The following is a 13,250-nucleotide window of genomic DNA, read 5'->3' on the forward strand; positions in this document are numbered from 1 at the left end:
GACTGCAGACGAAGTTGCAATGTTCATTCCTCGTAACTTCATCCTTCGCCATGATGCTCCTCGAGAACTACTCAGTGATAGGGGTTGTGTCTTCTTGTCAGAAGCGATACAAACCCTCCTTCGTGAATGCCGGATCATTCACTGGAAGTCGACCGTGTATCACCCCCAAACAAACGATCTCATGAAGCACTTCAACCGAACACTGGGTGACATGTTGAGGATGTACGTTTCGTCCAACCACACTAATGGGGGCACCGTACTCCTGTTCGTTACTTTCGCTTATAATACCACGACACAAGCAACCACTGGTTTTTCACCTTATTTTTTTTTCTCTTGTATGGGCGTGAGCCTTCGTGTCCTCTGGATACTATCCTGCCCTACCGACCTGATGCTTCGAGTGCACAACTATTTCAGAAGTCGCCCGATACACTGAAGATTGCCGCCGGATGGCTAGTTGCTTGACCAGCGAGGATCAGGGGGGTCAGAAGACATGACGCGACAGTCATCGGGCCACACCCACGTTCCCTGCTGGTTCCCTTGTTTGGCTATGGATACCGCCTCACACGCCTGGCCTTTCTTCTAAGCTACTTGCACGGTACCACGATCCGTACCGGATCGTCTATGCCTCCTCTCCTGTGAACTATAGCGTTGAGCCCATCACACCATCGCCGAACCTTCGTTGTCGAGGTCGCAAGACAGTGCATGTTAGCCGGCAGAAGCCTTATTTCGATCCCCTCATCTTCTCTGCTCCCCGAGTCGCCAGGATTGCTCCGTTTCACACCCGGGGCCAATGTAATCAAGCAGACGCAACTCGTGTTTCAGGTAGCAGCCCAGAGACGACGAAGACGACGACGACCCGTGCTGTGATTTGCACGAGAGCTCGGGCTGGTCGCTGCTGCTAGGCTGCTGTCTACCTGCTGTTCCTTGCCTTCAATTAAACATCATTACAACGATTTTAATATAATGAAATTTCACTGCAGCTACACAGGAGTACTGAGACAATAAATGGAAACTTCCGCATGAATTACAATTAGGTTGGTAAGTTCATCCCATTTTTTAGTACGGTCGTGGCTGCGCATAGCTATCAGCACGGCTGAGCACATGCGCCACCTGTGTGCCCTGTTTTAGAGGCACTCTGCCGTGCGTGCAAAGACGACCAGTTGAGATGGCATGGCATCGTGAGCCATCGTGCATTGATTATTGAAGAATGCATATTCTCAAGTTTCGGAGACTCGTTGAAGAGAGAGGCAGATGAAGCATTCACTCCCTGCTGCCAGGGCTTTTCATGATAGGGTCATCCCATTGCAAGTGACACTATCAGCCATTGGGGTGGAGTAAATGCGAAAGCGTGGCTGGCTCCGCTTTGTATTGCCAATTTGAAGATATCATCGACATGGTATGAAACCGTATCTTTCAACACAGACTCTCAAGTTCAACAAAATGTTTTTTTTTCTCATTGAAATTTGCTTTCACAGATTGCCCAGTAACTCGGAAAATTTTGCACCCTCTTCTGTGTAAGGACAATCCATTAGCAACTGTACTCATTTGCATAAAAAATCAAATTTCTGTATAACAAAATTTCGATACAACGAAGCAAATTGCCAATTTTACTGACTCCATTACATTGAGATACAACTATCTTTTTTGTAGCTGAACTGTAGCAGGGAGCTTGCTGTAATGCGCACAGTTTGGCCGTGCTTTCATGTGTTGGAACTTGGCATTTGTTCTTTTACATGAACACTTTAAAACCATGACCTAAATGCAGCTTCAATAGGCCGAGTTGGAAAATTGTAAATGCCACTGTCAAAACTGACAGATTGTTATAGCTGGTTTGACTATACAAATCTCTGCCACTGGAAAGTCCACCCAGTTAGTTCATGGCAGCAGTTTCCTCCATTTACTACACTTTTCTTCTTGCTCGTGTGTATGCACTGTCTTCAGCATCCAACCCATGTCCCCTGCACTTTGAAAACCGAAGTCGCTCACCTCCTCGAGCAGTCTGGGCAGCTTCCCGTCTGTGCGCCGTGCCAGCTCATTTTGTGCCTGCTGCAGGTCCTTGTTCAGCCTGGACCAGTTCACCTTCACATAGCCCTGGTGTTGTGCAATCTGGAAATCACCAATGGGCGCCTTAACCTGCCTGCCTACAAAGCGGAGAGTATCATTACTGGTCTGAGCTTGTTCTGAGGGATGCATACAATAATCTGTTGTTCAGCCTGGTGCCCACTTATATAGTTTTTTTACCACTGCCTCGGCTTGACTGGCATGGCAAAACTTCCCGACATTGTTCACTGCTATGCGCCTTATTTTTAACACTGCAATAAAACAAAATAGTATTGTAATTTTCTAAAAACAAATGGAAATAAAAAATCACTCATTTCCATCACATTTTATGCTTACGGCAGACAACTAGTCAGCCAGTCAAAGGGGAACAAGCAACATAACATGACACGGGCAAGAACACAGTACACAGCGTACACGGACTACCAATTGGAGTTTATTGACAGCAAACATTAACTTTAAAGCACAGCCTACCACCACACTATGAAAAGATTAAATAAGAAAAAAAATAAAATGTATAAAATAAAAAGAACAGTTTAGCTGATCATTGTCACGTGGCACTATGAATGATGCAAGGAAAGTGAATCAAGGCAAGTCATCTAAAAGCAATTCCTTTTCAAGAAAAGACAACGAAGGCATACTGATGAACTTTTTGCTTGGACTAGTGTGATACGCTTCAATGTCCTCATGCTCTATCTTGTCATTAGATTTTCTACTGAACTGGGTTTGGCGAAACAAAGGAGAGCACCCACAACCTTTGTAATGTGAGGCCAGGTGGCTACCTAAACCATTGTTAATGTTTAGCCTATGTTGGCAGTGCCTTGTCTGGCTAGTACAGTCTTTGTTGCAACTGAATAGAATTAAACAAACTATTCCTGACACACTTTCAGAGAACCTTGTCACTGGTTTGTTGCACATACTTCTTTAGGTTGATAGCTCAACTTGGAGCATATCTTTGATAGCTTGCAAAGTGCCGACATGGCTATGTTGATACCATGATGGCTGCATCTTCTTGACATTGTAGGACAGGGTATGGATAAAGCAACCAGCAATACCATGCGCTTGTCACTGCTTACCTTTTTGCTCAATGTAGCAGCACATTTTGAAAGCTGCAGAATAGTTTGGCAAATGCTTTCTGTGAATAAACTTCATTTGGCAGTTGGCATACGTCCTGTTACTCTGTGTACCTCGTCATTTTGCACTGCTTGTTCTCCTTTGACATGAATGACCAACTAGCTCAGAATGAGATTCTGCTTGGTCATACAGACTCATGCATTTTGACCACTCACACGGATTGCTTTCCAACATCTGCCTTTCCCTTAAACTGAAGGCCCTCACCAAAAATCACACATGCTTATAGGGCCCTGGAACACTTCTTGAACATAAAAAAAAAATGTCAATCTGTACACAAGGCTCTTGTGAACGTGTGAGCCACATGCTATTCCAATGCGTGCAGCAGGTAATTTACAATCTCGTATCAAAAATTGCTTGCTCTATCTTTCACAATGCCGTCAGCAGCTAAGCCGCAAGCTACCAACCAACAGGTATTGGCAGATTGCATGTTGCAAAAACATTCTAAGCAATACTATTATTGCTCATCTTGAGTGAGATAAAGTGAAAAAGTGTATGTCTGCGATCTCAAAAGGACCAAAAAGGTATTTCATTTTTGCACTTAGATTCTCACTTAGATTGCACAACAGTTGCGAGAGTGCTACAATCACGCTACACTGACGTTCCATACTTTGCAGAATTCCCCTACCTAAGCATGAAAATTTTCTATTTCTGGCTCTTTTTCCTGCATGATTCTATAAAAATCCCCATAAACTTCCCCGCACATACTATATAGACATGCAGAAGCAGAAGCTTATTGAATGTGCAATACAGAACATGGGAAGCGAGAGAAAAAGCTGCTTTTCGGCAGCTTGACGAAGGCAGTATTACACATACATACACACACACACGCACACACACAGTAACATCTCATTAATTCAGATTTCACAGGACCAAAAAAGAAATGTCCGAATTATCGAGGGTATCAAAAAACAATAAACAAAAGCTTACTCAATCAGCACAAACTTACTTACTGAATGAATCAACAAATCTTGCTTCCAATTAGCACACAGCAATGTAGAAGCTACAATTTTTGTCATCTTGTGACATATTAGCGCTCGCAGCAGCGAAGGCCTCATGCTTCCTTCACAGTGGGCCTGCAATGCAAGACCCACGTCTTCATCCAAGAGATGCTTTTCAATACCGCACGTAAATCCCAATATATTCGCCAGTGATCTGGTTGATAACAGAGCATCCACCCATGGTGATGTAGCCAGCAGTTTCGATAACAGCATAAGGGCCATATATTAGTGCTCATCTTCAACAGCTTTGGCTATGTCTGCGACATCGTGCACACTGAGTCAAAATGATACTGTTTGCTGCAACCACTGAAGACAAAACCGTGGTCGCCATCGATGAGATTATGAATGGCAACCACGAATTTTTTAAAGGCATGTGTTTATGAAGTCAAAATGAAATTATTGTTTGCCATAACCACTGCAGACAAAACCGTGGCTGATATAGATGCGATCAGGATAGATCTAAAGGAACACGAACAACATAGTATTATGCGCAGTGGTAAATGCAACAATAAAGGCTATAAAGGCACAAATAGGCAGAAAGCCATTCCGGTGTTCCTGTCGTTCTCATATGGCTTCCACTAATGAAGATGGCCCTGTGGACTCTGCCACTTTGTTTCTATTGAACACTAGTGCTGCTTTTGTTCATTTGTGTCATCCATTTACTGCGTCCCGCATTCCATGAGTTGTCTGAATTTACTGGTGTGAGGCCAAAACGTACAAATTAGCAAGAGTTTGATGCAATTAAATAACGCATATGCTTGCCGAGACCAGAGGACGAGCCTGAATTATTCGACTTATTGAATTAATAAGGGTCAAATTAACGAGGTTGTGAGAAATTAACGACACCTTATGAAAATACTGTTGATTGTGTTGACAGTTGAGCCAAAGCCCTGCCAGAGCCTGGGCTTCGGCCGGGCTCCAGTCAGAATATCAGCATAAGAAACGGTTGTTTTTAAAAGGTACATAATCTTTTCAATCATAACATTGGGGCGAGCGAAGATATTTCTTCTACAACACGCACACGCTTCTGTGTGTATGTGTATGCACGCACACTAGATTCACATAGACCAGCGGGCACTCGAGGATCACGCTGATTACTGCTGATGGTCACTACGGAAGGCAAAGGCCATGCATGGATGTGCCAAAAATTGTCTTGAGGGAACATGGCAAGTGGTGTTATGCCGTGACCCAAGTGGAGCTCCAGAAAGAAACTGCAGCAAGAGGACTTGGTGGAACAAGAAGCAACCTCCACCACTTTTGAGGAACTGCTTTATTCTAGCCAAGCTTAAGCTATGCTAACAGCGAATATGCAATGGGTGCTGATCATGATCTGTACAGATGAGAAAGATGTATATGTGGTGATGATATGCACAGATGAGCAAGAAAGAAATCAGTCACATATTGCACTAACACTATATACTACCTAGGAAACTATAATTATTAGGTGACAAATGTTTTGTCAAAAAACATCCCATGGTTTATTCGACATTTCGGTCGAACAGTAGCATAACAAGAACTCTATTTCTAGTGTGGCTTCCTGTTCAGTTCTTCAGCGTAGTTGGAGCTTTAGCATCTTACCACTGGCACCGAGCAGCTTTTGGGCAATTCTGAGTAGATGATAAAATTCTATGAAATATTGACAAAAGAATGAAAAATTGGGCGAGTTGGTGTTGAGTCATGGTAACGGGCAGTGCAGATGATGAGGACAAAGACCTACACAGGACGAGTGCTGAGACAAATACAGTAGAACCTCGTTGATACATTCCTGTTACATACATTCTTCCAGCGCGAACGTTCACAATCGAGAACAAAAAAATGGCCCAATAGAGTTACAATAATTTTTTACCTGTTCATACGTTCCCAGAAAACACAATTTTACGGCACCAAAGTTCAGTGCTTCGCCATACTGCGATCGTATGATAAATTTTCCGGCGCTAGCTAGATGCCATCTAAACAAGAAATGCGCAAAGCATGCGCGATTGAGAACAGTATATAGCTGCCCGCCGTGGCAGCCTCACTGCAATACTTGCCCGCCCTCTCATGAAAACGCCGGTGCGCATTCAGTTTCTCATTTCGGTACCAGCAAATCTTCACCTGGGTCGTCGCACGCGGCATTCACAGCTATCACCGCCATCCTGCTAGTAACAGCGCAAAAGACAAGACAAGAGACAGGACATGTAGACAAGAGACGAGAAAAGAAGACACCACAAGCGCTGAGTGAAACATTGAAAAAGGCCCGAGGTACTAGAAATGTATTTCGCTAGAAAACCAACAAGCCAAGCTGCTATTCTAGCGAAATACATTTCTAGTACCTCAGGCCCTTTTCAATGTTTCACTCTCGCAGCGCTTGTGGTGTCTTCTTGTCTCGTCTCTTGTCTACATTTTACGCTGTTACTAGCAGGATGGAAAACCAACAAGCCCAAGCTGCTATTCTAGCGAAATCACCGCCAATCACCTTACGATAAGCATCTTGGCCTACCTGCTTCATAGTGTGTGGTGCCATCACAAGCAGAGTGCACACCTTTGTTTATTTTTATTTTATTTAGAAAATACTGCAGGCCTTGTAGTGGCCCTTCCAGGAGGGGCAGAAGTACAGAAAAAAGCAACAACAAGGAAATGCAAGAGTATGTGAGTAGCAAAACAAAAATAACAAAAACTAATTACACTGGAATTATTGCAAGAAAATAAAACATAATTTCAAAAACACTGCACGAAAACAAGATAAAAAAGAAGCAAACATTTTTCAACTGTCCCATGTTCAGCTCTCGATGCAGTAAATGCTTCCAGTGTTAATAAGAAGCGCTATGGGCAAGTTATTCCATTCCGTTATTGTGCGAGGAAACAAGGAATATTTAAAGGTGTTGGTCCTGGCAAAATATGGAGTTGATGATTTGGCATGCCGGTGCCTTGTTAATCGCCCTGTCAGCAGTTGCATGTATTGCTGCGGATTAGGAGATAGCTGATTATTCTGAAGCAGATAGAGGAACTTGATCCTTTAAATTTTCCTTCACAATTTTAGTGTTTGTTTGTATATTATTCATTTTCATTAAGTTTGAGGGAGAGTCAGCTGGATGGTATTTAGAAAATGTAAAGCGTACAGCTTTTCACTGAATTTTTTCTAATGCATCGATGTTGCGTATCGTGTATGGGTCCTAAACAATTGCCGCATATTCTAGTGTAGGCCATATAATACAGTTGTAAGCCAACAGCTTGGTTTCCGGAGGTGCTATATTTAATTTATGCCTGAGCAGACCAAGTTTTCTTAAAGCTGAAGCACATGTTAGCTTGTTCCAGGAAATATGATGCATTATGATGACTCCCAGGTACCTATATTCCTCGACTTTGGATGCAAGATCATAAGTAAACGGTAAAGGGTGCTTTTTTTTTTAGTAATTCTCATAGAAACTGTTTTATTAGTGTTGAGCTCTATCTTCTACTGCTGGCACCAGGAATGAATGCTCTGAAGGGTAGAATTTAAGAGGACTTAATCTCCATGACATTTAATTTCGTTAAATAAAACACAATCATCAGCAAACAATCTTATTTGAACGGGGTGAGCGATTACTTCTACAATATCATTAATACATATTAAAAATAACATGGGGCCAAGCATGCTGCCTTGAGGAACACCAGAAGTAACTGGCACTTCATCTGAAAGGCAATCGCTTATGCTGACGAATTGTGTGCGCTCAGTTAAGTATGCAGGGATCCAGCTAATTAAGTATGACGGCACTTTTATGTTTTCGAGCTTCTCAATCAGTTTATGGTAACAAACAAGATCAAATGCTTTTCTGTAATCCGGGAATATAGCATCGCTTTCACCAGGTTTATCAAGAATGCTAGCAAAGCTGTGGATGACTGAAGCCAACTGAGTGACGGTGGAAAACCCCTTCCTAAAGCCATGATGTACCAGTGTGAGGATGCTGTTGTCAGTTAAGAATTATTTTATCTGGTTAGCTATAATATGTTCCAATAGTTTGCAGCAAGATGAAGTAAGGGAAATTGGTTGATAGTTCGTTATTAATGTCGCTTTGCCTTTCTTAAGCACCGGTACAACACGAGCCGATCGCCAATCTTTGTGAAGGGCGGCAAAAGATAAGGATACACTAAAATGCGCACTAGAAAACGTGCACTCATTTTTGCATAGCGGCACAAAAAGCATTTGGGATGTCGTCCAGTTCTGGTGATGATTTCGTTTTTAAATTTAGCAGCATAGAAACCACACCAGTCGTCAATATAACAGCAGGGTCAATATAACAAGAGGTACGGCTGAAGAGTACTACATGGTTCGAGACACTTGAAAATATGCTGTGAAAAAATTGATTGAAATGTTCCGCTATACATCGCTTCTCAGTAACAGTTATGCCGTTGTGCACAATGCAATCAATTGGTCTCTTTGTGCTAGCTAGATGGGTTCAGAATTTTTCTTGTGCACCGCGCATAAAGCTAGGCAGGGTACATTGAAAATACCATTGCTTAGTCTTGAATACAGCCTGATTCAAGGCCTCTTGAATGTTCTGGATTTCAGTGCAAAGGGCATACCGTCGTTTTAGCGTTTTTAGTTTTCACTTAAGCTGCAGTACTTTTTGTGTAATCCACGGATTACGTTTGTACTTCTTTTTAACTTTGTTTAGAATGAAATTATCGAGACAGAAATTGCACATTTCCTTGACCTTATTCCAGAGCACCACAACGTCACTCCCATAAAATTTGCCCAGCCTGTGATCTAAGTAGTCCAAAACACTTTTATCTCTGGCACGGGAAAAGTCCTTCACAATCACTGTTTTATCCAAGGCAGTATCACAACGTTTCATGGGACATGAAAAGTAGACAATTTCATGATCCAAAATACCTTTTTCTACAGAGGTGACAAAATTTTCAATAGAGTGACTAATAAAAATAAGATCAAGCATAGTTTCACTATCTCCTTGTAAGCATGTCGGCTGTGTCACAATTTGTTGTAAGTTATTAGTTAGCATAATAACAATCAAGTAATCGACATTCTGATCGTAACTGTAAGCAGCATAATCTCAGTTAACACCAGGCAGATTCAAGTCACCAAAGAGAAGTATTTTATCCTGAGAAAAAGCCAGCATATACTCATAAAGGTAATTTAGGAACTGTGTAGGTGATCCAGGTTCACGATAAACAGCGAATAATAAAAAGGATTGCCCCCAACAGTGAAGGTTTATAGGCCGATACTTTCGTGAGTTTCAATCTACCGAAGTAGAAAAACAGATATGTTAAGTTTGACTAGTACAGCTACACCACCTCCTCTGGAAGGCCTGTCACATCGAAATAATTGATAAGAAGGTGGAAAAACGCTTGTGCTATCAATGTCATCGCGCAGCCAAGTCTCAGTAATCACAACAACATGTGGATCATAACTTAAAAGGGTAGCCTCAAGCTGAGCACTTTTGTTGACTACACTGTGCACGTTTATGTTTAACCCTTGGACGGTCAATGACGTAAATATACGGCACCGCGAACAAGTTTGAAAATGGTCGATGCCGTATATTTACGGCACCGTCTGTGCATTTAAAAAGCGCGCCAATTTTCTAACTTTTTCTTTTCTGTCATGTGCTGCCACTATGTGGGGACACAGTGAATTTTTTTCGCGCTCCTCCCTCTCGGTTTTCGCTGCATGGTTTCTTTTAGCGCTAGTTTGCTCCTGCGTGTCTATATACTACCGTTCGCACACTGGAATGCGCGCGGGCGTGCGGCCATTTGGATTTTGTTTCGCGGGCGGTTTTGGTTTTTTGCGCTTGTGAAACTGATGGCTATCTCGTTCCTAATCGCTCAAAGGGCGACCGCTTGTTTCTCGCTCGTTTAGTGCTCACAGGGGTGCGCATAGGAAGGACACGAAAGCTAAATGCCCTAGCTGGTTGGCAATAAGATGAAGATTAGCGGAAGTATGTCACACGTGTTGCTTTTTTTCATAGAGACACAACAAAACAGTTTTCTTGAGTGCGCGCACCTACGCAGTTCGATTATGCTATGGACATACGTATTAGTGTAAGAGCAGGAACATTTGAGGATTGCAAGATATTCTTGTGTGCGGATTTTCAAAGCCTTGAACTATGTGCATAAAAATGCATCAAATTTTCAATTGTGATAATTTTATTTCTTTTTAATTTTTTTTTATTCATGAATGAAGAAAGAGTGCAAATATACCAACGCAAAATATTTTTTTCTCACTTTATGGTCCCCCTAGAAAAATAACGGTAATGTCTTTTCGAAATAAGTCCCTAAGAAGAATCGTAATCTGCAATAAAAAAATCGACCCTGGGCGGTCGTATAAGGCGAAAAAAATTGACCCTCAAAGGTTTAAAAGCCATCGATTCTTAGTAGTCGAACTAATTCATTGAGGTGTGGATAAGTTTTGACGATTATTTAACTCTATTCTGGAGTTAGTGTTTTCATCCCATATAAACAACTGTCCATCCGCTCGTAGCTTATCATTGATAAGGTTTACTTTCTTGCCCAGTTCTTTTTCGCTTTTCACACTCACCCACAAAAGTTTCCTCTTTCTGCGTGTGTCCGCAGAAAAATCGCTTTGAACTGACATTTTCGATCTTGTGGGCATTTTTCAATAGTTGCTGTTTCTCGTTATAATCTTGAAAGTATATTATAACTGGCTTATATTTGCCAGGTTTGTCCAACTGATGAATTCTCCCTACCGAGTTGCAGGTAACATTAAGTATCTGTAAAGAGATGTCCCTGAAGACTTTTTGCTTCAAATCATTAACAGTTTTGGCACTGCCTTCTTGTACCCCGAAAGCAATCAAATTCGACCGCCTGCTCCGGTCCTCTAGGTCAATTATATTTTTTATGCAGAAGATTCACCACTTGTTCAAGGAACGCAACGCAAGTACCTTATTAATTGATTTCGTCGAAATGTAACGCTATTGGCGGCGAGGAGTTACGGAGTCGCCATCTATCGGACGCGCTTCGCTGGCGTAGTATGAGGGATCACGCGGCGTGGTCCTCGTAGGTTTTGCTGTCAGTGCTCACTGAAAACACCACGTGCGAGCTCTCCCGGCTATTTCTGTAAGTACTTTCGAAACGAGAGAAGTTTTTTACTGTCTAAATAATAATCTTGGGCAAACTCAAAGCACAGAATCGTTTACAAATGCTCTCTTTACCGAATACATACAGTAAACGCCACTACGCGCGGTCGCCGCGATGGAGTCTCCCGAACCGGCTTCTTGCATGAAAAATAGGTCAACGCTGGTAGCAAACTATGTGAAATATATTCTTATAGTGTTTGTATAACTAAATGGAGTGTAATAGAATGAAGCCTCAATGCAGCGATCGCACAGATTCGCAGCGATCGACTGCGCGTCTGCATGCTTGTCTACGTACTGTTTTGCTTTCGCCACGTGCACGTTCTCGCACCGTGCCATGAGCCGCAGAATGAGCATTTGACAGTATACAAGCAACCATTGTTGCGTGGACGCCATCAGAGCTGTTCAAAAATAATTTCACTGTAGAGACTTCAATGCCTACGGGGACTGTGGTGTGCCATCGCAACGATTCAATCTTTTTTTTTCCCTTCTAAATTCTTGGACGTTTCAATATTATTTCTCGAGTTGCGTCGAAGGGTATCTTTATCGGTGTTCTCAGCGTGCGATTTCCTGCGGCTTCTTTTTTGTTATCCAGTGCAATTAATTCATAACACAAACATGACCATATGCCCTACTTTCTCTTTAATGTGCTTCTTACCGCCCCCTTTCCACTCCACTGAACTTGCCAGTATCTATAGCATCGACAAGTTCATAGACCAAACCGTCATGACATTAGTTGCGCAGCGGACTCGGGCGAGCGTCTCAGTGCGCGTTTTCCGAACATCGCAGACCCGGCGCCGCAGCCGAAATCTTCCTCGCGTCTGTGCTTGCTGCATACCCGAGTAGTAGCCGATGACTGTTTGCCTGTTTTATGTTTCGCGAGCCAAGCTTCACGCAGCTTCTTATCCTGGGGCTGTGTGTGAATAAGGCTGACACCGGGCTCCGTTGCGTACGTCCGGCACTGCGGCACCAAGCAGTAGCCTGCCATGTTGAGCGCCTTCAAAAACAGCCACTACCTATTGTAGTGCTTTCAAGCGTTGTAAAGGAGACAGTCGAAGCGGGAAAATCTCGCCACTAAATGAGGTCCACAGCGTGTGAGGCAATTTAAACTCTCGTTTTCAGCCCGCTTCCGCGCTCCCGAAGCAGCCGACGCGGCCGCTATGTCCACGTGATCCCTAAAAGCCCGTCACGCCGATGGTGACGCCAGCTTTTCCAGTGGTGGAGCTCGAGGCCAATATCTGACATTAACTTTTCCATTGCGCTTTGCTGAGTCCTAAGTGCCGCCACTTCAGCAGTAAGCTTGTGTTGCCCTTTTGTTTCAGAAGTTCTGCTGTCTGTGGCCAGGGTTCAATTCTAAGTCCCTGCAAAGAAGAAACTGGCACACACAATACACTGCGGCAATCACTTCTAAGCGTAGTAAAGTATGAACTAACCTGCGCGATACAAAAGGAAGGCTTAGACATCATGCCGAAGCTCGGTCTGCCATGCCCACTGAACTCGCAGAGCGGCAGCTGTTCTTTTGTAGTCAGGCACGATGACGTCTCTTGGTCCCAAGGTGGCACTGAGGGTGCATCACAGATGATGTCCTCAAAAACGAGGCACTGCATCACTGTTCCCGCTGTCCACGAACAAGATTAATCCGGTGGTATCTTGAAATGGCGAGAAAATTTATGAAGCGGTGTTGACGCTCCGACTAAGCTCAGCAAAAAAGCCTGGGAGATACAGAAGAAAGGCTTAGACATCATGCCGAAGCTCGGTCTGCCATGCTCACTGAACTCGCAGAGCGCCAGCTCTTCTTTTACAGTCAGGCACGATGACATCTCTTGGTCCCAAGGTGGCACTGAGGGTGCGTCGCAGATGTCCTCAAAAACGAGGCACTGCATCACTGTTCCCGCTGTCCACGAGCAAGATTCATCCGGTGGTATCTTGAAATGGCCAGAAAATTTATGAAGCAGCGTTGACGCTGCGGCTAAGCTCAGCGAAAAAGCCTGCA

At 43.3% G+C, this 13,250-nt stretch overlaps 1 protein-coding gene across 6 annotated transcripts in view; it reads right to left on the bottom strand.

Moving 5' to 3' along the window:
- Positions 1 to 13,250, bottom strand: part of LOC139054902 (FUN14 domain-containing protein 1-like) — a 218,208-nt gene that overhangs the window by 42,931 nt on the left and 162,027 nt on the right. For all 6 annotated transcript variants that reach the window (XM_070532632.1, XM_070532636.1, XM_070532631.1 and 3 more), the window contains one exon: positions 1,987 to 2,106. In XM_070532632.1, the coding sequence (XP_070388733.1) occupies positions 1,987 to 2,106 (120 nt within the window). The remainder of the gene's footprint in view (positions 1 to 1,986; positions 2,107 to 13,250) is intronic.

The sequence above is a fragment of the Dermacentor albipictus genome, chromosome 1 (genome assembly GCF_038994185.2).
Source record: "Dermacentor albipictus isolate Rhodes 1998 colony chromosome 1, USDA_Dalb.pri_finalv2, whole genome shotgun sequence".
Classification (NCBI taxonomy): Eukaryota; Metazoa; Arthropoda; class Arachnida; order Ixodida; family Ixodidae; genus Dermacentor; species Dermacentor albipictus.